This window comes from Pipra filicauda, unplaced genomic scaffold (genome assembly GCF_003945595.2).
Source record: "Pipra filicauda isolate LSUMZ 115617 unplaced genomic scaffold, ASM394559v2 scaffold141_size4267151_pilon, whole genome shotgun sequence".
Taxonomy (NCBI): domain Eukaryota; kingdom Metazoa; phylum Chordata; class Aves; order Passeriformes; family Pipridae; genus Pipra; species Pipra filicauda.
Window position 1 is genome coordinate 782,839 of NW_024103896.1, and position 27,727 is coordinate 810,565.

The 27,727-nt window shown below is 40.3% G+C and overlaps 1 protein-coding gene and 1 long non-coding RNA gene across 2 annotated transcripts in view; one reads left to right on the plus strand and one right to left on the minus strand.

Annotated features, from left to right (window-relative positions):
- The first annotated feature begins 1,631 nt into the window (after nucleotides 1-1,631).
- On the plus strand, nucleotides 1,632-4,112 carry LOC114000336. Its single transcript, XR_003545184.2, has 2 exons — nucleotides 1,632-1,789; nucleotides 3,891-4,112. It is a non-coding gene; the product is annotated as an uncharacterized LOC114000336 (long non-coding RNA).
- Nucleotides 4,113-16,448: 12,336 nt separating this feature from the next.
- Nucleotides 16,449-27,727, minus strand: part of TYR (tyrosinase) — a 55,415-nt gene continuing 44,136 nt past the window's right edge. Inside the window, exon 5 of the mRNA XM_027744611.2 lies at nucleotides 16,449-16,932. Coding sequence (XP_027600412.2) covers nucleotides 16,709-16,932 — 224 coding nt within the window. The 3' untranslated portion in view covers nucleotides 16,449-16,708. The remainder of the gene's footprint in view (nucleotides 16,933-27,727) is intronic.

Here is a 27,727-nt window from a genome sequence, read left to right on the forward strand (position 1 = left end):
AAGTACTACGTATATTTGTATCCATGCACAGTCTGATCTAAGCATGGAGCAACCTGTGAGCACTTTTTACAACCAGTGCAAGCAAGTGCAGAAGCTGTCTATTTGCTCCTAATCCTGCTAGCACATAGGTGAGAAGGAGATTTGGAGTTGGCTGAGAAGGGGCAGATAATATGAGTAGCAGATGAGCCACATTGGAGACAGTAATTCAGCTGTAACAGCCTAACAGAGCAGAGAACTAATGGTTTGGTAAGACTTGTAGAACAGCAGCCTAAGAGAAAAACTTCTACTCAACATTGACACACCAGATTTTAGTTTCAAAGTGCAAGACGTGATTTAGGAGAAGCAGGCATGTGTCTAACTAGTCATTGCCTATAGCAGTTCAAGGCTCATAAGTCAGTTATTAAAATGCAATGTTTACCTTTTTTTTTTAAAAAAGGGCTTCTAGGGAGATTAATTTTCACTTCAGCCTGGCAATCGTTTCATAAACTTGCCAGTGTGATATAAGACAAGCTGGATCTATTCTTCTCTGGATTATACATCTGATTTGTCTGCAGATTTTCCACCTCACAGTTTAAACCAGTTTTTATTGTTTTAGCAAAGAGAATTTAACAACAAGGTTTAACATAAATGCCGCTGGTGCCTGTGCAAAACTGAGATTTTCTGCTATGAATGTACATTTTTCAGGGATATATATAATATAGCTGATGACTCAACTGTGAATGGTGATTTGGGATTTGCATCATCTCTGCTGCTGGTGTATTTCATTAAGGCCACTATGGTGATGCACTGGTGAGATGCATGGAGCTGAGATGAGACTCTTCATTCCCATAAGGAGTCTGATATTTTAGTGCCCATACTAAGCTTAGTAAATCCTAGAAACTCTGGAATTTCCTTTGTAGGTACAATAGATTAATTAGACAGCATCTTTTAAGGTTAAATCCTGAATCCTCTGCTGGACTGACATGTATAATAAATGCTCTTACACACCGGGTTTGAGCAAAAAATGCTTCTCCTTAAAGGGCTGGATGAGTATTTGTGAAGGTTTACTGTCCTGCTAGTTATATCACACATGTTGTAAGAAGGATGGGATCCATTTTGGAACCAAGAAATGCTGTGCACTTCCTCTGATGTACGAGTATCTCCAATCTTGCAGTAGATCTCAAGGTTTGCTGTGCCTGAAGTGTTATATTCTCTAGAAGGATCCTATTTGTAAGAAACAGATGCTGGATCTGTACTAAGGGCAGTGGATCTGTCCCATTATTTCATGGGCACAGAGAGAAAGCTGGAAAAAGCCACTCATCCCAATTGCAGATTGCTTCTTGACAGAGCGCTTGGATAAGAGGGAAGCCTGGTCCTGATGCTTCAGGTAAACTGCTGTCAACTAAAGAGCAAATCAAGGAGGGCAACAATGAACAAGATAAAATATTTTGAACCTGAGAGCCAAGGGGAAGGAGGAGACATTCTTCTTGGCTTCTCAATTTTAGAAATTAAAAGCAAACCCCATTTTCTAGATGTACATACAGTCTCTCCCTGGGGGTTGAGAGCTAATATATGCAAAAGCCTTGCATTTCCATGCACAACTCAGTGCTAAAGCCCAGAAGAAAACTAGTATACTTTAGCAAACAACTTGGAAATAAGCAATTTGTTTGAAACAAACCCTTTACTCTTTCAAGTTAACCCATTTAAAAAAAAAATCTACTTCTTTTCTGCAGCTTTGGAATTGGGAATAGCTTTACACGTTAACTCCTTTTCACCAAAATACTTGAGTGTAGAGTTCTCCGTGTCAGCTGTAAGTAATGTTGACAGTTCAATAAATAAATTTTGTGTTTGTTGCTGCTGACCCCAGGAAAGGGCAGCCTTGAGGATGAGAAACAGTGTTACATAAATGTCTAGCATACATAGCAACACTAAGCAGGGAGACGCTGCTGCATCGCTTTTGGTGCACCAGGCACACATTAAAATTCTGTCACTGCAAGGTCACGTTGCTCATCTCATACTCTGCAACCCTGAGGAAGAAATTTGGATGAGAGGTGGAGGAGGAAAAGCGAAAATTTCCTCCTGGTGCTGTAACCAAGAATATATTCATTGACAGCAGGGCATATATTTTGATTGCAAAAGAGCATGCCATTTATTTATTTTTTCAGGGATAACGGATTTCCTGCTGGTGCTGTGTCATGGTGTTCGCATGTTAGAAGTGTAACACAGTGATAATGGGTTGATTTTGAACTGAATAAATAACACCTCTGAGCTTTTTCTGCTCCCTTTAATAGTCTGAGAGAAATGCAAAATGCCAGAGAGCATATATAGTGGACTGTGTCCCGAGCTACACTCGGCGCAGCCTGGTTAGGGATGCTGCACAGAAGCTCTGCGAGCTACTGGGAAGAGGTGAGGTTTAAGGCAAAGAGGTGAACAACTGTTTTAAGGAGAACACAGTAATGATACATGATCTATAGTCAGAAGCAGGCCATGTCACATTGTCTGTCACATCTTTGAATGGTGCTGAGTCAGAGCCAGCCCTAGATATCCTTTGGCATCAGGGAAAATGAGGGGCTCTTGGATTGGATCTGCACTGTGAGAGGAAAGGCAGTTTAAACGCAACTAAGCAAGCCTCCCGTGTGCACTTTCCAGCTTGGAGCTCAGAGCTGTCATACCTGAGGGTAAATTGTGTAGACAATGAGCTGGTCTGACCTACGAGTACAGTCAGAGTTGTATGGTTAGCTGAGGGCATGGGCATACCCTCTGTATTTCTCCAGCTTTGTAGAAGCACGTTGCTCAGGGACAGGGAAGTGGAGTATGTTATTGTGCCTCATTGAGTGTTAGATGCTTGAAAGCACATACTCTCTAAAACAGATCAGGATGGTAAATGCCAGCTTCCACCAACAACTGCCCATGTTTGCACTAGTGTTCATGAGGAACAAATGGCAAAACCTTTGCAGGAAGACACAAGTTCTATGTTTTTCTTTTATTGTGTTAGAACAACATAATTAACTGTTAATAAATATTTTCTATCAATGTGAAGATTCACCTATGACATTATTCTTTTTTGACTGCTTAAGCTCTAGTAACTGTTTGATACACACTTTTTGACAAAAACATAATGTCCCAAAGCTTAAAAACATGGCTGAGATGCAACTTGGCAAGAGGTCTCCACCTGATAGTGAAATATCATCTGTTGGAGCTGGATGCATCTTGGTCTACTTCTGTCTTCATAGGAGGATTAGAGGGAGCTGAGCTTTTAGATCCATCTCTTCCTCTCTGCATATAACCTCAGCCTTCACCTTTGGATCACTGGATGCATTGTCGTCCACGTGTCACATAGTCCTCCGTTTGTGCTCTTCCTCCCTCCATAGTACATGTTTTATCAAGAGGCCTCTTCCACTCTCTGCTTTTCCCTTAACTCAGGAAAATGCCACTTTGGGAAATGCAGAGGTCCTCAATTTTAATCAAAATACACCAGCCTTTATAATTCTCCTAGTGTAGAAGCATTCAAAAGTGCAATCCACAAGCCAATGGGGCTCTTGTATTTGCTTTGATGGGTGCAGCATCCCAATGATGGAGATGCATTTTAGAATGAGAAGAAAGTCAGTGTTATGAGGGCAGCAGTGTTATGTAGAAAATGGGGAAAACTCATAACAGCAAAGGTGTTTTCATCTTCTGAATGAGAATCAGGGATTTGGTTTTTTGAAAGTCAGGTAATTTGTGGCTACCACTGAAATTGAGTCATGTTTCTGCTTTCACACTTAGGCATTTCAGGACATTGGGCAGTGATAGAAAGGGTTTATTTTTTTCAATTACATTTGATATTTCCATACAGCCTTTAGTTTATCAACTGCATATAAATTCCTCCTTTCATTGATTAAATATTTCCTCGCCTGGTTTCTTTGCTTCAGGGAGCTTGAGAGCTCATTGTTAATAAAGGGAAAGAAGTATTGTGCTACTAAGCAGGCAACTCTCAACACATATTCAGCTCTGCATCTTCGAGAAGGAGACACTGAGGCTGCTGCGAGTGCAGAAGGACAGAGTTTTCACTGAGATTCAGATGTGACTGAGACCCTCTTCCAGGATTTATACGTTGATGAAGCTCTGGGCTTATTAACTAACTTTTTCTGAAACGAGTAGCCTTAGCCCATATGTGCCAGGTTGTGAAACCTTTAATCCCACTGAGTTTTTCTCTGCCTGTGTTCCTTCTGATCATTTGCAAGAACAAATTTGATGAAGTACAGTTGGTAAGAAATAGTTCTGTTGGTCTGTGATAGTTGAGTAGAAAAGTCATAATTGTGACATCTTCCCTCAAACTGATGTCCAAAAAAAGTATTTTGAGTAGCTCAGCTGTATTAGTTCCATGATGTGTATAAGGGTTTGTTTTTTTCATGTTCTGTGATTTTACATCACTTATGTAAAACTGATTTCATTTCAGAACCAAACAAAACCAACCAACCAACCACCACCACCAACAACAAAAACCCACAGAAAACCACAAACAAACAAACAAAAACAAACAAACAAAAAACCCAAACCAAACAAAAAAAAAAACCAGAATGCTCAGTGTCCCCTGATTTACTTGGGAAATGTTAGCATGTCCAAAACATGTCTGTTTTAAAAGAATTCTTCCAAGATGCTTAGAAGAAGGGCAGAAACCATCTGGATAAAACTTTCTAACAACAAGGCATTTTTTGGGTTTGTGTTTTTTTTCTTTCCAACCTTCATAAGAGAAAAAATACAGTTCAAATTAAGCAATAGTGCCACAGTCTGAGCTACAAAAATTCAATATCTTCCTTTTAAAGCAAGGCATTTCTCTAGGATCACGCCTGGGTTCAGATGATGTCTACACTGTCATCTGAACCTTCAAGGCAATGTCTGGGGCAGGTCTAGCCTTGGGTTGCTGTCAGAAAGAAGACATGATCCATTTTCCTCTCACTTTCAGTAATTATTTGTCACTCAACAGCCATGTGAGAGTTTGATGTGGTAAATGACCGAGAACTGGAGCCAGTGGTATGAGCGAAAAGACCTTAGCCTGTTATCCCGCTAGTCAAAGTAATCAAAATCCAGTCTCAGGAAGGAAGATTAAACTCTTGCCATCCCTAAAATTTGAAGAAAGCAACAAACTAAGGTCAACTCTCCATTTTTTTTTTTTAAGAAATGAGCCTTGGAAGTAGTTATTTCCAGTTAACATGTATAATGTGATAGAAAAAATTAATGTCCTCTCTTTTCTGTAGATGCAGGTCTTGACTTTTTCACTTTTGACTGCATTCTTCCCTGTCCCAAAAGAAAGAGATCAGAATTTTTTTTCTGAATTTCCAACTCTGTAATTATATATTTTTATTCCACTAGACCTGAAATAAAAATAATTTATTAAAAATGAAGGTGGTATTTACTTTTTATATCTCTGTACAATATGCAAGATAACCATTTTGGAAAGTATTAGCATAAATGTCCACAATTTTGAGTACTCAATGTTCTTTTCAGAGATGCCTGTTTATATTAATGTAATTTCAATCTGTTCTTACGTTTTTATAGATCAGGATGTGGTACAATTCTTTGAAGAGAAATGTCTGCTTAGTTTCCAAGTGGAACAGAAAGCAAGATTTGGTACTGAACTTTCACTTTTAATTTTTTCATCTAGGCTTGACTTTAAGAAAAAGAATAGTGCTTAGTGGGTTCGTGTCTATAACAAATCATACTCTTGTCTTATGAAACAGCCCATTTTGTACCTTCAGCTTGCTGCCCCCCAGCAGAACAGAGGAACTGTGTTTCACTGACTGGAAGGACTTAAAATAGTTCACTGTTGTACCTGCATGCCTCATAAACCTTCAAAGAGTAAGCAATAAGATTTTTGACTCTGTTAGTTCCGACAAAATGAGGCAAAGATTTTTCCAGTTATGTGTATAATAAGGCAGAGCTAGAAAACTGATCATAAAAAAGATTTGAGTTTTCATTTTTCTATTTTCCTGTGTTCTTCCTCTCTTTTTCATGAGTCATGTGCAGAACTGTTTTCCCACAGTGTCCCTTCCTTAATTATACGGTGTTGTGAGAGTATGTGCAATACATTGACTAAAAAAGGGATCAGTCAGGGTAAAACTCTAAACTTTATCCCATATTCTTAGAGAGTTCCCCTGCAAACCAGTGACTCAGCTTAGGATTTGCAGAGCAATATGAAGAATTCAGGTTCATTGAGGTTTTGATGCCCAACTGCATTGTTTCTTTCCAAAATCCAATCTTCTTTTTTTCTACTTGTAAAATGGGGACAGTCACACCTGAAAAGAGTTTTACAAATTTGCCTGGCAAATAGTCCTTCAAGTTTGCTTAGTTAAAATGCAAATCCTGGTTGCAGTGTGGAAAGGATCCTAGTTCCCAAAATACTCAACTGAATTAGCCATTTTATCTTAATGGCAATACTGATAACTAAAGTATTTGGCTGCTGAGTTCTGTTGCTGTTCAGATGTGATTTTTGCATTCTGTTATATTAGCAGAACATTTTAATGTGATTTAATGTCTCATTGTATTTGACAAAGCACCATACATTTATACATCATGTAATTATGGCACTGTACTCTCAAGGTATTTACTTTACAGGAAGCTTCATGACTTTGCAATAAACAACCATTCCAAGACTGAGCAAAACATGGTTGAGTTGCTGTTTGTGACCTGGTTTTGATTAATGACATACTGCTTTAATTGTGGAAGCATTGTGTACATGTATGTATTAAGTGCTGCTAGGGGAGGCTGGGATTTCGCTCCTTAAAACAGAGGCTCTAATACTCTTTGTGATGCCCTAAACTAGCTGAAACATCCATACAGGGTTGACAGATATGCTGCAGGAGACCCAGGATCCTCTGACATGACAGCAGGAAGTTGGGTAGGATACCCAAAGTGCCAAAATTGACCTAGGTACCCTTGTTAACCACCTGGAGTTGTTTTCTGGCTTAGAACAACATTAGGAACATGTTTACTCCATAGATATCTGTGACTGAGACCATCTCGGAGGTAGAATATATTATTTCATTCTCATCATCACACCACTGGAATTTAGAAGAATATCACTCCTCTGCACTCTGAATGTCTTTGTTTAGAGCACAGTGGAAGCAGAAAGCAGCACATGCCTGACTCTAACCCATCAAAATCAGTCATGAACAAAGTTCCTTCCCATACCAGAAGTGTGTAGAAATCCTTCCCACCTATGATGAGCCTGATATTTGAGTGCCTGACAGTGAAACGTGATCTGGTCTTTTGCTTTAGTCGGCTTGGTCTGGTGAAGTATTGATCTTGATGGAGAGCTGGTATTTTATTATGATCTTCAAGACACTTTTGATTCTACACCAAATCTGCAACAACTGGTTTAAAACTCATGATCCAGTAATGGATTACTTTGCAGTAATGTGGTTAGGGGTCTGTCTGGCACGCTGGAGACTAAAGCACCCACTCGATGTTGAATTTTCTGGTGGCTGTCCACCTAATCATTTCTGCATTTGGCAGGGTTGTGGGGTTTTATAGGAAAACTACATGTGAAGCATGGATTATTACGAGTATGCGATCTTGTCTGAGATTTTTCAGAATTGTTGTCAAAAGTTCTGGGTAATTTAGTTTTGATAACTAAGAATACAAAATTAAACTTCATTTGGTTGTATTTTTTGCTTTCTCATTCCAGAGTGGTGTTGATATAATGACGGCAAAAAGTACCATCTCCAGAATGAGGAGTTTTAACTGCAACAAGATAAAAAAAACCCAAATCCCTGTATATTCCTTTTCATACATTAAACCTTCTCATAGGTTAAAAACTCAGAGAGAAAGCTAACATCTCCACTTCAGAGAAGGTCTTGCTCTGTGTAACTGCAAAAGGTGTTTATTTATACTTAATGCAGGGTCAGTGGCAGGCTGGGTAGAGCTATCTGAGGAAAAAATTATAACTTCAAAAATTACGATGGAGTTTTTCATTAAGAGGAATATCCTTTCCCACTCACCTTCCCCTGGCCAAGTAATGGGGTTTGGCAAAATGTGTTTTGGCTCTTGAGCTTTGATTTTCTGTCTGATATTTTGGAGAATTTTTATGGGAAACAATGTATTTCGCAAATGCATTTTAGCAAGAAGATTAGGGAAAGGAGAACATAAAAAGTTGGAGGGATGTATTTTTTTACAAAACCTGGCTGAAAATGCTGAAGCAAATAAGAAACTCTTTAGAGTGGGCAGCAAACAAAGTATTGCAGTCTGCTGTTTTTTTAAGAGAAAAACTGCTTCCTCCTCCCCACTCCACCGCTATATGGACATAATTAATCATAATAAATTCCTGATAACGAGGTGAGCAGAAGGATGGGCAATGGTAGGCAAAGGCTGCTCAAAAGCTCATGAGCTAATACATGAGCTTTTCTAGAGAGAAAACTAGCAGCTGTGGTCTGAGCAGCAGCTGTCTGCCTAACCTATGCACCAATCTCGCATGAATTTCAGTTATGTAATGAACCAAATCTCCTAAAGTAAATGAACACCTTTCTCACATCATCAGTGGGGCACGTGAAAACTTTTGAAGACCTCTAACGGGATCTGATTCACCTGACCTGGATTTTTGCATTTCAGCATATAAACTGTTTTAAAAGCTCCTTTTTCACTCCATTGGTGTTACAGGGAATGTACGTATTTATTTGGAGAACACAGCATGTTATGGGCTGTAAATGCGGGTGCTAATTAGATGTGACCTGGCCTCCCCTGCCTCCTACAATATCTCAGCTGAAGAACCATTCGAAAAAACAGTTACAAAATTGAGACCATCTGAGAAGCACACACAGGTTATCCTTTACCTGTTCCTGATTCTGAATACTGGAGTAAAAGGATAGGTACCACATTGCAGGTACCACATTGCTGGTCCCACTAGCCTCCTGAAAGCTGTGCAATCCAGTCAGAGCCTTGTTCACTGCAGGCAATCTGATTCTTTGCCTTAAATATGCCCTGAAAAGTATTACAGGCATGTGGATATTGTAGGAGGGCTGAAGAGTGGCATATTGGAATAATTTGTAATCAATGCAACTTGGATTGTTTCTCCTGAAAACTCATCATCATTTTTGTAAGCAAAATGACTTAAAATCATCTGCATTTGTCATCCATTTCCCTTATTGTAACTCCTCTCAAATTTAATACTTATGAATTTAATGGCTCCATGATTTATTATTTCTCTTTCTGGTTTCTTGTTTAGCATATGCATAAGCTTTAAATTGAGCTTAATAACTGCGCTTTCTAATCTGAAATTGCACATTGTGAACTGATGACTGATGATCTGATAGGACAATTTGTCCTATCTTCCTCCCCAAAACCATTCTTCTGATTTTTGTGAAAATTAACTTTGTTACTCCAAAGTTTCTTCTCTCTCTACAGATTAATTTTCCGAACAAGTCTTCCTGTAACCTTTTACTGTAGTGTGTCTGCTTGTAGGAGAATGTCACCTTAATTGGGATGACTGCAGAGATTTCCCAATCTGTCATCTGTACCCAGACCACTAAACACCAATTTCTAACATGACAGCCTCCCTGCAGACATCCTTGTTTGGTGCTGTAGAGTGCCATGGCTCCTCGGATGAGACAAAAGGCTGTCATTTTTAAGACTTGGTGTCTAGACTTTTGGATTTAAGCGTATTTGTTCCACTGAAAGGGGAAAGAACTTCTGACTAGAAGTGATCCAATTTTCTGAAGTAACAAGCACCTTTTCTTGTAGCTGTAAGGAAGACAGAAAAGCCTCATTTTCATTTAGGTTCTTAAATGAGAGTTGTTAAGAGTCTGATTCTCTCTGAATATTAATAGGAGGTTGATGCTTTGAAAGTCAGCCCTCTGGATTAAATAAGTGGGACCACAGACTATAGAATTGAAAGACTAAAATTTATTTTAAAGTAGCATCTGAAGTCCATTATGGTGTAAAAGAGGACATGGAGTCTGGATTCTCTGGTGGTCTGTATCTTCCATGGTCACTGTGGCATTAAGTGACAGGATCAAAGTTAAAACAAATTGCTGCTGTTCTGACTTGAGAAATCTTTTGTTCACTTGTTCTTGATATAAATGACTATAATGTCATCCAGATGAAAGGGGAGCTGGGAAAAGAATCTTTATAGGGTTTGTCCAAACACATGCACATATGTTGTACAACTTTTACTACTATTGTAAGTATACAGTTATTTATTTATATTTTTACCATGAATATATGTATTTTTCTATCAGCTAATGGTTGTAGCTGTGTTACTCTGCAATGTGGTGCTTCAATTTAAAAAAAAAAAAGTCACATTTTCTCCTAATTCCACTATTAAATATTTCTGTATCCAAATACCATCAGCTTGATAATTTGGTATTTTTCCAAATATATATAGCCACATATATATTTCATTCTATACAGCCAGGCTGTCTGACAATGAAATCAGTCTGCAGTAAATTAAGCAGAGCACCATTAATGGACCATCTGCCAATCCCCCCATAAATTTATGAGAAGACAGTCCAGACCTTCAACTTCTTAGTAGCAGATCTTCCTGACATGCAATTATATTCAATGTGAGTGATTCAAAACAGAAGCATTTTAACACTGTTACGATTAAAGGAAAATGTGTGAAAATTTGTCAACAATGTGTAATCCACCTGAAAATGCCTGATTTGCTTATTATTGCCTGAGAATATTTTTTTGTTTAGTAGAAAAGAATGAAGAAATGCAGGATCGTGTTTTTATACATCCAAGTTCCTTTAAAACCTGTGTGATGCACTCAGACAGCAGTCGTGTATGTACCACGCCTGTCATTACCACCACTATACCAGCCTCAAAACTGTGGGACAATCCCACCACTGAGCCCTTGGGGATCCCTTTTCTGGATGGATAAAACAGTGCAGTCTGGGATGATAGGAGAGGGAATCAAGTTGCATGGAGATAATCTGAAGTGCCAAGCCACGGTGAGAGTCCAGCATTTATGTTTATTGCCAAATTCTTATTTCAAAGAGGATTTTTTTTTTGTTTGTGGGGAAAATACTAGTTTTTCTACATATTTTATTAATCAGATTTCTAGAACTTTTTTGGCATCTTATGAATTCTTCATAACTGATGCCCTGAAGAGGAGGTGAGACTCCTGGGGAAATGTCCATTTGTAAAATGAGACATCAGAAAGCCTAATGGATATGCAGAAATAAGTTGGTTTTCTATAGTTAGAATAGCTACTTCATATCTAATTCAGAGTTTATTACAAAAATTACAGTAAAAGGCTGTTTTTAGTGACAAGGTCTCATTGCTGCCAATTTTCAGCTCACTATGGAGACTGATTCAAAATGACTTGCATCCCTACACATGTGTGTGTACACAGATGGTGAATTACAGATTTAACTTAGGGGCCAGGTGCTAAAAATACACGTTTGGGTAAAATGTGGGAGGGAGAACAGAATGAAAAAGACAGACAGCTGCTCATTGTCTTGCCTTGAATAACTGTAACTCTTAACAGTCCAAGGAAGTAAAAAACCAGGCTAGAAAATTAAAAACTTGACAGAGGTAACAGCCTCTTGCAAAGGCCAAGGATATACAATGCTGAGTACTTTGTTATGAAGGTGTCAGGTATTTTCTAGATTGGAGAAATTTTTTCATTGTGTGAAACAACATGGTGCTGATACTGCAGAAACTGTCCTGCATATTAAACTGGTGGGATCCTTGTCTAACAAGTACTTTCAGACAAGACTAATCTCAATACCCGTGGGGTCAAGGTTTATGTGATTTAGATACACAAGATCTAGGTTTTCAACTCCCATTTTTGTCATTGATTCATCAGAATACACTCCCCAAGGCTGAGCCAACTGCCTAATGGCAATGGGAAGTTTACTGTTTCAAGATACCTTGGCCAGACAGAGGAAAATATTAAGGCAGGGTTATGTTTAAGCTCTGACCATTCTGATTCAATGAGATTACATGGCAAGCACAGCCTCAAGGTATTACCTTATTCCTAATGAAAAAAAATACAGGAGCTACAGCTTCCATTTCAGGGAAACATCTATCAAGAAAAGAGGTCCTTCAACACTTACATTTGTTTGAACACAGAAGTAAGCACAACCTTGAACATGATTCCAAGAAGAAAAAAAATGTGCCATTGCATTCGTAGCCTGAAGACAGAAAGCACAACATCTCCTGGCAGTGCTGGCGGCCCAGAAAACATTCAGTGACGTAGTGCTGAAAGAGTCCTTTCCCTCCTTCTGACCCATCCAAAACTTAGGTAGCTGGTCGTTAAGCTACCTGTTTTCCCCAGAAAGCCAATGGGGAGGCATCTCTGCAGGACAGTTTCTCCTGTCACAAAATAGTTGCTCTAAGATTGGTGCAGTCAGTCTACACCTGGCAGTGGTGTTTCCTTCCAGTGCTGAAGGAACCTAAACAACTTTGCTCAGAAAAGAGGAGCAGTTGGGGTTTCATGTGCTCAGTCAGATACACTTCTGAAGAGGTTTAACTCCGGCCTAAGCAGAAGCACCACAATGCTGGAGAGAACCAGCATGTGTTGCTTGTATAAATTTTGTCCTAGTTACTAAGATTAATATACACTGTATTATCTATTCCTGGCCACAGACCATGCTGACTGTTGGAAATAGGGCTATGTTCTTTGTTCCCTCCCAGAGCAGACATGGTCACCAGGTCATATGGTAAATGGGAAAAATGCTTGGGGATGTGCCTACAAGTATGAAGGCGATAAAAATTCCCTTTCATCAGTTAGAGCTTATATGAGTTCTCTGTGATTAAGCTTTTGGGGAAAGAAAATGGGCTATTAGATCCTCAGCTGAAGAAAAGGGAAAGGAAGAAGCCTGCCTGGGAATTGGTAAATGATCTGAGTAGAGCATAAACAGACTTTCACATAGGTCACAAGTATGGTCACAAGTATGAATTATGCATTCCATGCTTTTTAGGAAGAAGAGATGATCAAGAACTGGCAAAAAGCAGGATTTAGGAGACCTAATGAGGTCTCCACTTTCATCCTTCCACACATGCTGAGTTGCCATAGCCAGAAGAGGGAGACCCAGGGAACACTGGTAACCTGTGGAGACGGCACCAACAGCTGAGGAGTTGAATCAGAAATTATTTGTTGGCCATGTCCTTTGCAAGGGGATGACATCTGGTAAAAATTACCTTGACCAATGTGAAAATGAAATGTTGTCACCATGGAATACTGCAGAGATTGAAATAAACTTGCTTAGGATTTTTCTATCAGAACAACTTTTCAAAGTATGATATCGCTTTACTGACACAAATATTTTGCACAATGGCATTTTTTTTCAACAAATGCCTAATAAAACACGGGAGTTACCTTTCTACCAGGGCAACCACCCAACCAGGGATCACAGCTCTGCTGCAGTCTGTCACAGACTGCCACAGCCATTCAGACTGTCTCAAAGCTGGACATTTGGGACTTTTAAGGTACACAATTCCAACATATTCCTGTCATGTTCTAACTTCAGGACTGGGGGCCCCAGAAGTGTACCAGCTCCCACAGGAGACTGCCTGGGAAGCCCCTGGGAGCATATGGGATTTTCATTCTCCCTCCGTAGGCTGAATGGGTCTTTATATCTCAAATTCACTGCAGTCGACGCCATCTCCATCTGCCCAGTGCAGCTGAGTGAGAGCAGGGAGTCTGGAATTCCCAGGCAATCATGCCACTTAGGCTTCTGTGAACTGTTATTGAATAAAAAGCAATTTTTATTTTTTTCTCTGTCCCCAAATATTTCCTTTTCAAATTTCTTCTGTTAACTTTTTTCATATTTGTGCAAAAGAATTTTTCAGAATAAGAGTTACATAATAATTTTAAATATTTTAGCCAACCCATTGTTATCAAACACAACAAGTGAGGTTTTAGAAAAATCACTGAGGGACAAAGTATACTTTTCACTGTGTACCTATCAGAGGGGTTTTTTTCCCATTTTGTTAGCTGAAGTAGTCCAGAGGAATTAAACAAATAGTTAATAGTTGTGGAATCTGAGTGAAGTCCTCAAATAGACTGAATAAAAATATTTGTGTTTATCTGACTTTGAAAACAATCAACATTTATTAAAATTGAAAATTATTAAAATTTAAATATGAGTATTTTCCCTCTCTTGCTATCATTTATTTTTACCAATGGAATATCCTGGCTTAAGTAAAATACACATTACAAGATTGAACTGACCCCTTGAGATATAATCATAGTATAATTCCTTTTCTCCTGCTTATGCCTCAGTTCCAAGAAACATTTGTTTGTGCTTGTTTTTAATATTTAACTGAGATACTGGAGAGCACTTGTCTAGTAGTAACTCAGATCAAGCATCAGAAGCCATACAAAAAGAGACAGTTCTTGGATTTAAGACCAGAGTTTTTCAAGTAGAACAGCTTCATTTAGCAAAAGGCCTGCACTTTGCTGAGTCAGAGGAGATTTTAGCCAGTGTCTTCCTTAATCAGGGCAGTGGAGTAGATCAGCAGGTATTGGTCAGGGTGTAGACCATTCCTTCTATTGCTGCGTAATACACTGCTAGTTTTATTCCCACCTTCCATTTTTGCCTGGTTTTGTGACCATTACTGTTCAGTCAAGGATAGTTGAGAGACTGCAAAAGTCCTTGTATGCTTCTTGAAAGCAGGATTTCCAGAGCAGGAAAGGAATACTAACACTTTGATGTGAAAAATCACAAGACACTTCCTAAAGAAGCATCCACTGTAGGTGGACCCTTCTCAACAGATAAACAAATCCCTTGCTGCTGGATGTATCTTCTGCTCTGTCAAGTTTATATAGTTCAGAGGACAATTCCAGTGCAATTGTCCTGAAAAGGAAGTGAGTCCATGTAATTGGGCAGTTGAAAACAGTCAAGATAATAGTCCGTGTGGATGTCCACTAGAGGCATTTGTGAGAGAAAATAGCTCATTTGAAAGTTTCCATGGCATTTATTGGCTAGAGGAGAGCATTCAGACCAGTTGTCAAAGTTCATGTTTCCCCCATTTGAAAATGATGCAGTTTTTGTCCATTCCTTCCTACTTACCTTCCCTCCCTCAGCCTTCTCACGGTCCCCCTGAACGTGCTTGAGGCTCCGTGCAGTGTTCAAGCATTTGCAGCTGGGAAAGAGGAGTGAGAATATCTAAGAGAAACAGCCCTGCAGACACCAAGGTCAGTGCAGAAGGAGGAGGAGCAGGTGCTGGAGCAGAGATTCCTCTGCCCATGGTGCAGACCATGGTGAGTCAGGATGTGTCCCTGAAGTCCATGGAGGTCCATGGGGGAACAGACATTCACCTGCAGCCCTTGGAGAATCTCATATCAGAGCAGGGGGATGCCCAAAGGAGACTGTGACCCTGTGGGAAGCCCATTCTGGAGCAGGCTCCTGGCAGGACCTTGTGGCCCCATGGAGAGAGGAGCCCGCACTGGAGCAGGTTTGCGGACAGGACTCGTGATCCCATGGGGAGGCCAACATTTAGCAGTCTTCATGGAAGGGACCCACGCTGAAGCAGTTCACGAAGAACTGCAGCCCATGGGAAGGACTCACACTGGAGAAGTTCATGGAGGATTATGTCCTGTGGAAGGAACCCCATGCTGGAGCAAGGGAAGAGTGTAAGGAGTCCTCACAGGGACAACGTATGATGAGGTGACACAGCCCCCATTTTCTGTCCCCCTGTGCTGCTGGTATGGAGGATTTAGAGAAATATGGATTTGAGCCTGGGAAGAAGGGAGGGGTTGGAGAAGGTATATTATTTTTTTTTAATTATTATTTATTTCTCATTATCCTATTCTGACTTTTGATTGGCAAGAAATTAAACTAATTTTCCCAAGTCAAGTCGGTTTTGCCCATGACAGTATTAGGCAAGTAATCTCTCCACCTCCTTACCTCGACCCATGAGCCTTTTGTTATATTTCCTCTCCCCTTCTCGGTTGAGGAGCGAAGTGACAGAGTAACTTTGATGGGCACCTGCTGTCCAATCAGTCTATCCACCATACCCTTTTTTTGCCTCATGGAATATATGCATATTGAGCACCCAAAAGTCGACTGTAATATGAGCAATTGTAAAGTCAAATGGAACAGAGGTGGGCATGGTGAGACTAGGTTTCATCTCCTAAAAATCTCCCAGCTACCCAGACAAATGCAAGGTAGTATAGAGGACAGCGACTAGCTGGAGTATTTGAGGCAAGTGAGAAGTGGTTTCTGAAATCCTTCTTTCTTCTGCTGATAACATTTAATCGAGGGCAAACAGGACATGGGAACTGGAGGGAAAATGCTTCTATCCCAGAAGAAAAATGTGTCTATGGGACATTCACTCTACTCAGTCACCACCTATTTTGCTCTTTCTGATCTTACATTCAAACACAGAGTGAATGTAGCACAGATTGTGCAGTCAGACACCTCTTACTAGATCCATGTGCCAAACACATGGATTGGCCTGCGGTATTGGAGCCTACAATGGTGAAAGAACAAATAAAAGGGAATTATTATACATTAAAGCCACCAACACACAAGCTGGTCTGGTTTCATAGGAGCATTATTTAATCAACCATAGGAAATACATGGTGTTCTTTGGGTAGCGCGGTAGCTTATGTTGGATCTGAGAGATTTTTGTAGGAGTGGATCTGATAAGATATTACAACACTGGAGGTTACAAGACGCTTGAGGAGCAAGGCTGCCCATCCTGCTCATGCAGCACATCTCAGCAAGGTATTTGTAAACATCCATCAAACACTCCATGCTTGATTAGCACCTTAGTAACACGACTGAGTTACCAGAGGCATCTAGAAATTGGACTGATAAGTTATGTTGTTGTAATCTTCACTTTCTATGAGCAAGGGTTGTATCTCTGAAGAGGTTCCTCTTTTTTTCTTTCGACAGGCCTTAAGGAGACCTGTGAGCACAGCAGTAACGACGCCTCCAACCGCAGCTGCTCCAACCAACCAAGCCCAGATCTGACGGGCTTGCTGAAGGTAAGGTGTCAAAAAGTCTAGGAAAGACTGAAGGGCTAGAAAAAACAAATAGAAAAAGAAAGGCCCCTTTACATGATACCATGTACAGTCACTTTATGGAAGTCATATAATAAATAATACTGGAAGGCTGAGTATAAAGAAGAACAGTGGTAGAAATTATTTGAGGGTAATAAATTGTTTTAAACAAATCTCTTCAGACCTTATAGTCTGTTTCTCAATCTTCATATTAAAGGCAGGAACAGAATTCACTGTCCCCAGTGCTCCTTATGGTTTTATCAAAACATAAGACACAAAAAGTTTGATACTCTATGGCCACAAGTCCTGCTAGCTCAGCAGGCAACAATTACTGAAGTAGAATACTAGGGAGAGTTTAAGGAAAGGTCAAGCCTATTACAATCCTTTCACAAAATACTTACCCAGCCTCAAACAATTTACAGCTCAGGGATTTCCTGAACCAAACGTGATATTATTGTATGTAATAGTCATTGGAGGACTTTTTTTCCTTCCATCATCTTTTAAAGATGTTATTTGAACTTTTATCACAACTTTTTGCAGCAAAAAGATCCCTGCCTTAACTATATATTGAATGGGGGAAAAAGCTTCCTTTCACTAGTTTTGAACCTGCCCCCTGCTCATTTAATTTGATAGTTCTTGTGTGGGAAGTGGTAGTAGACAATTATTCTCTGGTTACTCTCTGCACAAGAAATCCTCTTTCTCTGGTGAATCCAGGGCAGATTCTCACTGTTAGATAATCAGCTGCCCTTTTGCTTTGTGGTATGAATGTGCGCATCCGTCTCTCTGTTCTTCTTGCTAAGGCTTAAGGAGTCGTGAAAATCCTGCCATAGAGGGCTTTCCTTTGGCAATAGAGATTGGAAAGGGACGGGTTCAAAACACACCCAACAACCTGGCTTGAATTTGAAAACTGGGAATGCTGTCCCCTTGGACCAAGGAGAATTTTGAGTCCACATCTCCCGATTAGGATCTCTAATTGCTATTATTAACTGTAATTACTAGCTAGTAGAGAACAAAAGAAAAGAAAAGAGCACCTCTATGGGCACCTTCTCTGGGAAACACTATGGGTTTATTTTTGAATGCTCTTTATGCATCTGGACTGATTTAGATGTACTTGACCATATTTAGTATGGTATACCCCCATAAAGGCTGTAAATATCTTCCTGTCATCTTGCATTTTCACTGGTGCCCAGAGAAGCAATCCCATATATCCTCTTTGATCATGGTACTTCCGAGCGTACACTGTTATATGCTCTGTGTTCTGAAAAGATGGTGCCTCCTTGGGGCCTGGGTAAGGGATGTAACCAGGAAGCTGCCTGATTTGGCACAGCCCTCTGACTACTACCCTCTATTAGTATTCCAGGCGGATAGAGATGAGATTGAAGGAAGAAGTCCCAGGGTTCAAAATGGGACTTCAGGACACTGGGGCATTTAGTTGAAGGAGCAGGTGAGCAGATAGTATTCTTCTCGATTCCTTCAGTACTAAGGGGAAATGCTGAAAGGAATAGGAAATTTCAACAGATCAATACATGTGCCAGTATTGGGTTTTTTTGACCACAAGGTGGCTTACACGGCACCAGGCCTGCTCATGTCAGATGGGGTGCACCTAACTCAGAGGGGGTAAAGGATCATGGCCCAGGAATTAGCAGGGCTGATTGAGAGGTCTTTAGACTAGGCTCAGAGGGGGAAAGGGATAAGACCAGGATCACTAGAGATGAGCTTAGGTGCGGCAGGCCTGTGACAGGGACCAAACTACCAGCCCAGCTGAAGTGCATCTACACCAATGCACGCAGTGTGGGCAGCAAGCAGGAGGAGTGGAAGCTATTGTTCAGCAAGGAAAGTCATGATGTAGTCACCAGCATGGAAACATGGGGGGATGACTGTCATGACTGGAGTGCTACAATGGATAGCTATAAGCTCTTTAGAAGAGACGGGTGAAGCAAGAGAGCTGGTGGGGTAGCTGCATATGTTACAGAGTGTTTTGCATGTATTGAAATCGACAATGATGAAGATGACAAGATTGACTACCTCTGGGTGAACATCAAGGGGAAGGTCAACAGGGCGGATATTGTGGTGGTCTGTTACAGACCAGCTAGCAAGGACAAATAGGCTGATGAGGCATTCTACAAGTGGCTGGTAGAAGTCCAGAAGTTTTCTCTGGAAATACACAGCATAGAGGAAGCAGTCTAGGAGGCTCCTGGAGTGTGTGGAAGACAACTTCCTAACACAACTGGTAAATAAACCTACCAGAGGAGGTGCCCTGCTAGACCTGGTGTTTGTGAACAAAGAAGGACTAGTGAGTAATGTGATGGTCAGTGGCCATCTTGGGCATAGTGACCATGAAATGTCAGCGTTTTCTGTACTCTGTGAAGGAAGGAGGAGCACCATCAGAACTTCCACCTTGGACTTCTGGTGGACAGACTTTGACCTGTTTAGGAGATTGACAGAGTCCCTTTGCAGTCAGTCCTGAAGGGAAAAGGAGTCCAGGAAGGCTGGATGTGTTTTAAAAAGAAACTGTTAGATATTTAGCAGCAGGCTGTCCCCAGGGTATAAGAAAACAAGTCACCGGGGAAAAAAGATCGGCCTGGAAAAGCAGAGAACTTAGGCTGGAACTCAGGGAAAAACAAGAGAATCTACCATCTCTGGAAGGAGGATTAGGTAATTTGTGAGGACTCCAAAGATGTTGCAACATCGTGTAGGGAGAAGATTAGAATGGCCAAAGCCCAACTTAATTTGGCCACTATAGTTAAAGACAATCAAAAAAGTTTCTATAAATACATTGGCAGCAAGAAGAGAGTCAAGGAGTGTCTCCATAATTTTTCGAATGCAGAGGGTAGTGCAGTGATGAGATGAGGAAAAGACAGAGGTATTTAATGCCTTCTTTGCCTCAGTCTTCAATATCAAGACCAGTTGTCCTCAGCTGAGCTGGAAGCTGGTGATGGGGAGATGAGTGAAGGCCCATAATCCAAGAAGAGATGGCTAGTAACCTGCTATGCCAATTAGACACTCACAATTCCATTGTCCCTAATGGGATCCAGCCATAGTATTGAGGGAACCACCAAAAGAACTTTCCAAACCACTCTTAATCATCTACCAGCAGTCCTGGTTAACTGAATAATTTCCAGCTGAATGGGAATTGGCAAATGTAAGGCCCATCTACAAGAAGGGTCAGAAGGATGATCTGGGCAACTACAGGCCTGTCAGCCTAACCTTGGTTCCTGGCAAGGTTATGGAAGAGATCATCCTGAGTGCCATTACATGACACATGCAGGACAACCAGGGGATCAAGCCCAGCTAACATGGATTTATGAAAGGCAAGCTTGACCAACTTGATCTCCTTCTATGACAAGATGGATGAGGGGAGGGCTGTGGATGTGGTCTGTCTGCACTTCAATTAAGCATCTGACACCATCTCCCACAGCACCTTCCCAGAAAAACTGGCTGTTCATGTCTTGGATGGATGGATTCTTTGAGGGGTAAAAAACTGGCTGGATGACCATATCCAAATTGTTGTAGTGATTGGACCTAAATCCAGTTGGCTGCTAGTCACTAACAGTGTTTCTCAGTTTTGGGGCCAATCCTGTTTAACATCTTTATTGATGATCTGGATGCAAGGATTGAGTGCACCCTCAGTAAATTTGCAGACGTCATGAAGTTGGGTGGGAATGTTAATCTGCTCAAGGGTAGGAAGACTTTACAGAGAGACCTGGATAGACTTGAGCAATGAGCTAGGGACAACTGCATGAGGTTCAATAAGATGAAGTGCCAGGTCCTGCACTTGGGTTATACAATCCCATGCAGCACTATAGGCTTGGGGAGGAGTGACTCGAGAACTTTTTGGCAGAAAAGGACTTGCGGCTGCTGGTTAACAGGGGCTGAACATGAGCCAACAGTGCGCCCAGGTGGCCAAGAAGGACCTGTCTCATCTACTGTGCCTGCAGAGAGAGAAAAGAAGAAATGGCCTTAAGCTGAGACAGGGGAGATTCAGATTATATATTAGAAAAAAAAATTTCACCATTAGGGTTGTCCAGCATGACCCAGAGAGGTGGTGGAATCACCATCCCTGGAGGTGTTTAAGAGTTGTCTGGATCTGGTGCTGGGTGATGTGATTTAGTGATTTAGGGGTTACACTGGTAGTGCTGGGTTGACAGGTGGACTTGATGATCTTAAAAGTCTCTTCTAACCCTGATGATTCTATGATTCTATGATTTTGGTTTGCAGTACCTTTAGGGTTAAGCTGTCCTTAACAGCTGAAGTCTGAATAATTTTCTGAGATGTTATTCAGTTTAGGTTGAGTTTAGGTTGAATATGGTTTGTCCCTACAACTCAGTTTTACTTTGATGAATGTTTGGTGGGTATTTTTCTGTTCCTTGCTTTCCAGTTAGTCCAACTTTGTATTCTGAGATTGCATTTTCAAGAGTCTGCATGTTCAGCCTTCTACTTGTATTCTCATTAGACATATAAATGCTATACAACACTAAGAATTACACAAAAATTAGATTCTTGATGTTTCAGAGTGAACTCCACAAACCTCTGGCTATGCAGGACATTATCTCTTTAATCTTCATTTCTCATCTGTCAAATGAGGACAGTATCATTAACAGAATCCTTTTTATTGTGAATATGAATTAATATTTCTGCAGGACTCAGCTGCTGTAGTGATCATCACCAAAGAAAAGCCTTAGAGGAAATATCTTCAGGATAGAAATTCAGAAGTGTGCAATAAATCACACATTAGGCTACACGCTGCTCAACTGGGAAAACAAAAATCAGAAGTGAAAAGGATTGGATATCTGTTTCTTAATGAATGCTGTCTGTGCTGTGTAGTGAATGACTTGAGGGTCTGGGGAAAAAATAATGTGCAATTAAAGATCATGCTCACCTGGAGAGGTGGAGGGTGGGTTGTGCTTACATAGACTTTAATGCTGGCACACCTTAACTTTGTGTGCTTGAGTTTGTAACTCAATTTTTTTTTTTAACTCCACTCATTTGTGTTTATATTACAAACATGTCCAAATTAGAAACAATACATCTATTTAAAGTGAATTACAATTATGCTAAAAGGAAATTGATACATAACAGAAACTTGACACTGTTTTAATGTCATAGCAAAAGAGAATTATTACAAAGTTCTATTCCTTGCAGAATGTGTCTAGGATATGAGGGCTGCCACGGTTCAAAGGGGGGATGGAGCCGTGACACAGCACGGATGGGTTCAGGAGACAAGGTAGGGTGCAGATGGAATGCTTTATTGAGGCGTGCACAGGATTTTTTATCAGTTCAGGCTGGGAAAGGGCCAGAACATGGGGTGGAGCATGGGACAGACAAATGGGGGAACAAATCGGGATAGGGGCACAGGCAAAAGACTGTGGGAGGAACCGGGGAAGGAAAGGGCAAATGGAGGCTGTCTCCTTTCTGCAGCTTCTCCAGCCGATCATCAGGGAAGCAGGGAAGTGGACAAGCCTGGGCATGCCCAGGAGATACAAATTCTGGGGAAACATACATTATGTATATACATAATAACTGTAAAGTTTGTATCATAAAGTCCTTTCAATCGCTGTACATCTTTTTCCACTTCTGAAATTGTTCCCATTCTGATTCCTGGTCCTTCACAGAGGGTTTTCTATGTGACATCTTAAATTTGTGCTTTGTCCTTGAACCATCTCTCTCCTCCATCAATATTACTTAGAGGTCTGACCTATCTTCTTCCCAATAAAATATAATGTCACATTTCATGTCAGGCTCTTTTCAAATAAATTAATCTCTTTTATTATATCATGATAATCAATCAGACATGTCCTTCTCTTGCTTTCAGCCTCAGTCTATACTGGTTTTGTAATTAGTTCAAAGCCAAAAGCCATCTTCTGGTATCTACTGCCTGTTTCTTTTTGCTTCACAAAAGTGTTTGGCATCACTATCATAAAGTTGCCATGGCAACTTTTGGATGTTAAGGGATGGAATAACACCCTGTGATCTGTTAATCTGTGACTCTAACACAACAGTAAAACCTTTGACTGGACTGGCTGCTCAACCAAAATCTTGCAAATTGCCTTTTCAAGTATTCCATTATCATGATTCTTTATCTCTAACTTTGCAAGGCCCAAAAGCGCAACAACTGTGTTTGCTGATAGCTACCCAGGAAAAGTGTCAAGGGAGTTGGGAGCAAGGGGACAACATATAACTGTTTTATTAGGAGACTGGCCAATGCCAATCCCATTTCTTTTACATCAGTGTTAAGGATAGTCCTCACTGGAAACGGCCATGAACACCATGTCAATATGTTCATGACAAAGCAAAAGGAAACTAGGTTGAGCTGCTGCTTGATAGCTACCCTCCCATCACTGACAGAAACCAATGTCTTGCCTTCTTGCTCTTTTTGATGGGAAATTAGCAGCGGCTAATCTCAGCTGTGGTCTTAACATTCAGCTCTTGACATGTTCTTGTTCTCAAAGAATGTGTTAGTTCTAGGTAACAACAACAAATAACTTCCTGTTCTTAATAAATCAGATTGTTCTTTTTTAGTGTAATTTAAAAATGCCAGGCAGTCTATTTCATGTGGGTTGATGAATGTCATTGAGAGGGTAGTAAACCACAACAGTGTAATTTTAAGGTGAAGCAATGTGTGTCTCCTATATTTAGGGTAATAATGTGGATTTTGCGTGATGATTGAGGAAACATACTATAGTAAATCGATCATTGAACATCCTCAGATATGCCTTTTGTGGTAATGTCAAACCATATTATTGATATAATAGATCCCAAAGATTAAAAATATCCCCTAACATTTAAACTTTTAAAAAATATTTGTATATTTTAGATATTCCTTCTATGTAAACCACAGGATGGCAAAGTCTTTCTCTGGTTAATTACACAAATTAGAAATAAAAACTCTGGCCAACCAAAAAATAAACGAAGAAAAATTCTATAATTTATCTATTGCCATAGTCCCACTGATATGTTTGCAGTCTTACTACTGCATTTGACACCCATTTCTACTCCTAACCTGGGTAGTTAAAGGGCATTAGGTTTTAAAGCAAACCTTGAGACAGTACAAACATTTCTATCACTTCTAGCTTGCAATTTTTTTCTTATCCTAGTGAGCAAGTTAATTTCTGCCATTTGGTGTGTCTTTGTGTTTTGCTGGTTGTGTCCCTCTGAGCATTCAAAGGCAACACCAGTGAGACTTCCACAATCAAAACTAGGAGGATGAACTGAATGAGATTCAGGTTCTGGAGTTGGTTTTAGGGCAGGATTACTTGTCTTTGTAGTGATGAAAATTTCACAACTCTCACAGATTTCATCAGAGTGTCCTCATTATTACAGCTTGGAAAGTGCTTTTTAATGTCTTACAACAACAAGACAAAGTCTGGAGAAGACTGTCATCCATATTCCACTATTTTTGGACTGCAAGAGATGCTGTGCAATGGGTGTTAGTGGGTTGTTTATGGTTGAGCTACAGTATCTCATGGTGTAAACTCAACCTGCTCCCTTTCAGTTTTGTCTTCTGCCCCAGGTGGGATATCAGGAAACTATGACTCATCATTCATCATGTGGCTGTCTCTAGAAACAGTGAGAATCCAGTAATTTCTGACAATGACTTTGTAATTAATTTTTCAGTGCTGAGGTTGATTAGAGTTTTCTCTGCCTGTTACTTCTGCGTAGTAACGTGTTGCTGTCCTGCCCACTTGGTGGCAATGATAGCCAGACTCACAGAATGGATTCCTGAAAAAATAGATTACTTTGAAGTGTTGAGAGAAGATAAATCAAATATTCCTGGGTGTATTTATAAAACAATACTATTTATTTTTTATTTGACAACCTCAAATCACTTGCACTTTACAATAGCATTCTTTCAAAGTTTACTTATACAAATTTCTTATAAAAGAGGTGAGATCTGCCTATAGGATACCTGATGTCACCACACTCTATATGCTACCAGGGTGTTAAAAACTCACCAAAAGTTTTCTACCTCTAAAAGGCTCTTAGGAAAAGAAGAAAAAAATGTTTTTAAATCCACATTTCTCTTCTTCTATTAAGCGTCATTATATAACCATTAAAACATCTGTTCTTACTTTTTACTGTTTTCTTTGTTTCTCTCTGTTTTAATTAACCTGAATCTACATCTCCTTATCTATGCCTGAAGAGAACCAGAGGCCAAAATACTCTCTTGTCATCTTTTATTTAATTTAGAAATCTAAACCACTTCCCAACCCAGCATTTTGCCACCTTTAATTGCCTTTTATTGTCCTAGCATCCACATTTTTGTGTACATGTCACTATTTTATAATAACCTCTGAGAACATAATATTGCCCTTTCACATTGTGGCCAACACTGTGTGCTCCTGAGCTGGGAGTCTCTTCTTGAAGGTATCATATTTGCCAGCTGCCATATTTTCTACTGACCTGGATGGGATTTTGCAGTCAAATTGCTGAAGAGCCAGACATAGAAATGAGCTGCAATGTGACACTGGATCTGAGCTATGGATCCTCCTGCAACACATGCGGGAGCAACCTGGCTTTCTGCATTGTAGTCACAATTCCTTGCTTTGACCTGAGTCTCAAAGATCCTTAGTTAAGAAACACACTTACTTAGTGTCCAGAAATTGAAACTGATGGTCAGATTCTTAGGTTTGTAATTGGATAGTTGTCTGGTTTTTAAAAAAATAAAAAGTGGTTTACCTAGCTACTCATGTAGTGGTCATCAAACCACTGCTGGAGTGTGTCCTGAGAAGGGTAACAGAGCTGGTGAAGGGTTTGGAGCACAAGTCTTATAACGAGTGACTGAGTGAGCTGGGGTTGTTTAGCCTGGAGAAAAGGAGTCTCAGGGGGCCTTCTCTTTATAACAACATGAAAGGAGGTTGAAGCGAACTGGGGATCAGTCTCTTCTCCCAGGTAACTTCAGGACAAGAGGAAATGACCTGAAGTTGTGGCAGGGGAGGGTTAGATTGGATATTAGGAAGAATTCCTTCATGGAAAGGGTTGTAAAGCACTGGAACAGGCTTCCCAGGAAAGTGGTGGAGTCATCATTCCTGGAAGTGTTCAAAAATCATGTAGACATGGTGCTAAGAGACATGATTTTGACTGGGCTTGTCAGTGGTCATTTTATGTTGGATTCGATGATCTTAAAGGCCTTTTCCAACCTAAATGATTCTATGGTTCTATAATATTGTTCTCATTGGAAGAGGGAGACTTTCTAGGGAAAAGTCAAGACTGCATCTGTAAATTATCTGTTTTCATTTCTGAAAGAAGGAAAAAATATAGAAAAGACTTAGTCCAGTCCCTGAAATATAAGCTCTTGGAATAGCTCTTGACACAGTAAATTGTTTTGACAGCTGTTGCTAGGTGGTGCCGTTAGTCTTCCAAATCTTTTTATTGATGCTAACTAGTGCTCATTTTCAGTAAGCTGTGAGGGTTGTGGTAGTTTTACAGCTCACAGTTCTTGTGTCAGGGAAAGCTGGGTGTCTGCTCTGGCTTCTGTTCAGAGCAGCTCCCCAGTAACTACACTCTGACATGTGCCTTTGGTTCCTGAGGGATGGATTTCCATAAACACTGTGATCACTTCTATCACGACATGTTTTAGCATGTCGTACATATAGAAATAAATGAAGTTACAGTTAAAATCAAATACTGTCACACACAGATTTGCTTTGGAGCGGAAAGCAGAGTTCCAGGCATTGGTTTTTCCTCAGGGACACAACAACAATATAATTTAGCATTAAAATGCCATTTTGTCATTGAATTCTTTCCAAGTTTTATTTCTTGCAACCAACCTCATCATGCTCTGTGTAGTTGTGCTTCATATCTCCAGAGCTGCTGGTACTGTAACTCAAAATGGCTGCAGAGTCAAAGAATCATCCAGGTTGGAAGAGACCTTCAAGACCATCTAGACCATCTAGACCATCTAGACCATCTAGACCATCTAGACCATCAAGACATCAAGACCAACTGTCAGCCCAGCACCACCATAATCACCCCTAAACCTTTTTCTTTAAAAGCAAACAAGCCAGGTCTTTAGACCAGCATAGAGTCAGATCTTGTGTGCTCATCCCTGACTCTATCATGTCCTCTTCCTTTACCTTTCCTCTTCTTCCTCCTTTGGAAGATCTGCAGAAATGCTGCCTGTTCTTGACCACCCAGATCTTTGCTACTGAATTTTTTTTCCTCTGTAATTTTTCCCTATTTGTCCAGTAACTCCTGGTTGCCAATCACAGACTTTCTCTTCTCCCTTGAGTACACAGGAACTTTCAGGGAGAGTCAGCAGGCTTTCCTGCTTCAGGTATCAAGAAGTTTCTGTTTATGCCCACGTTCCTCTGACCAGGAATCTAGCATTGCTATCTTGTCTGTATTTAAATACTAGAGTAGCAAGAAAATCTGTATCTGCATTTTGAGAGTCCAGCCATTTTCCATTTATAACCAGTTCTTCTCTTCCGACAAGAAATAGCTCAAGCTCTCATCTCAGTGAGATTAACAAGGAATTGAGCGACATTTGAGGATTATCTGGGCTTTCTGAACAGCATTGAATTTCATTCTTTGTGTTGATCTTTCAAAATAATTAGGGAACTTCTTTCCTTACCTCTGTGTTAAAAACATGGGCAGAATTTATTAAGGTTTTCATTTTCTGAGGACTGTGTTCTCCCCTGGAAAAAAAGGAAGAGTCCAGGAGGAAACAGAAGTGAATTGTTAAATGGTAAGTAGCTTATAATTTGCTTCCTTTTGCGGTATCATTTCAGGGTCTAGAATTCCTGAAAGTCATGATATTTGGAACTTTGTCTGAGTGGTACAATTCTAACAACAGTATGAGTTTAGGAAACTAATGGC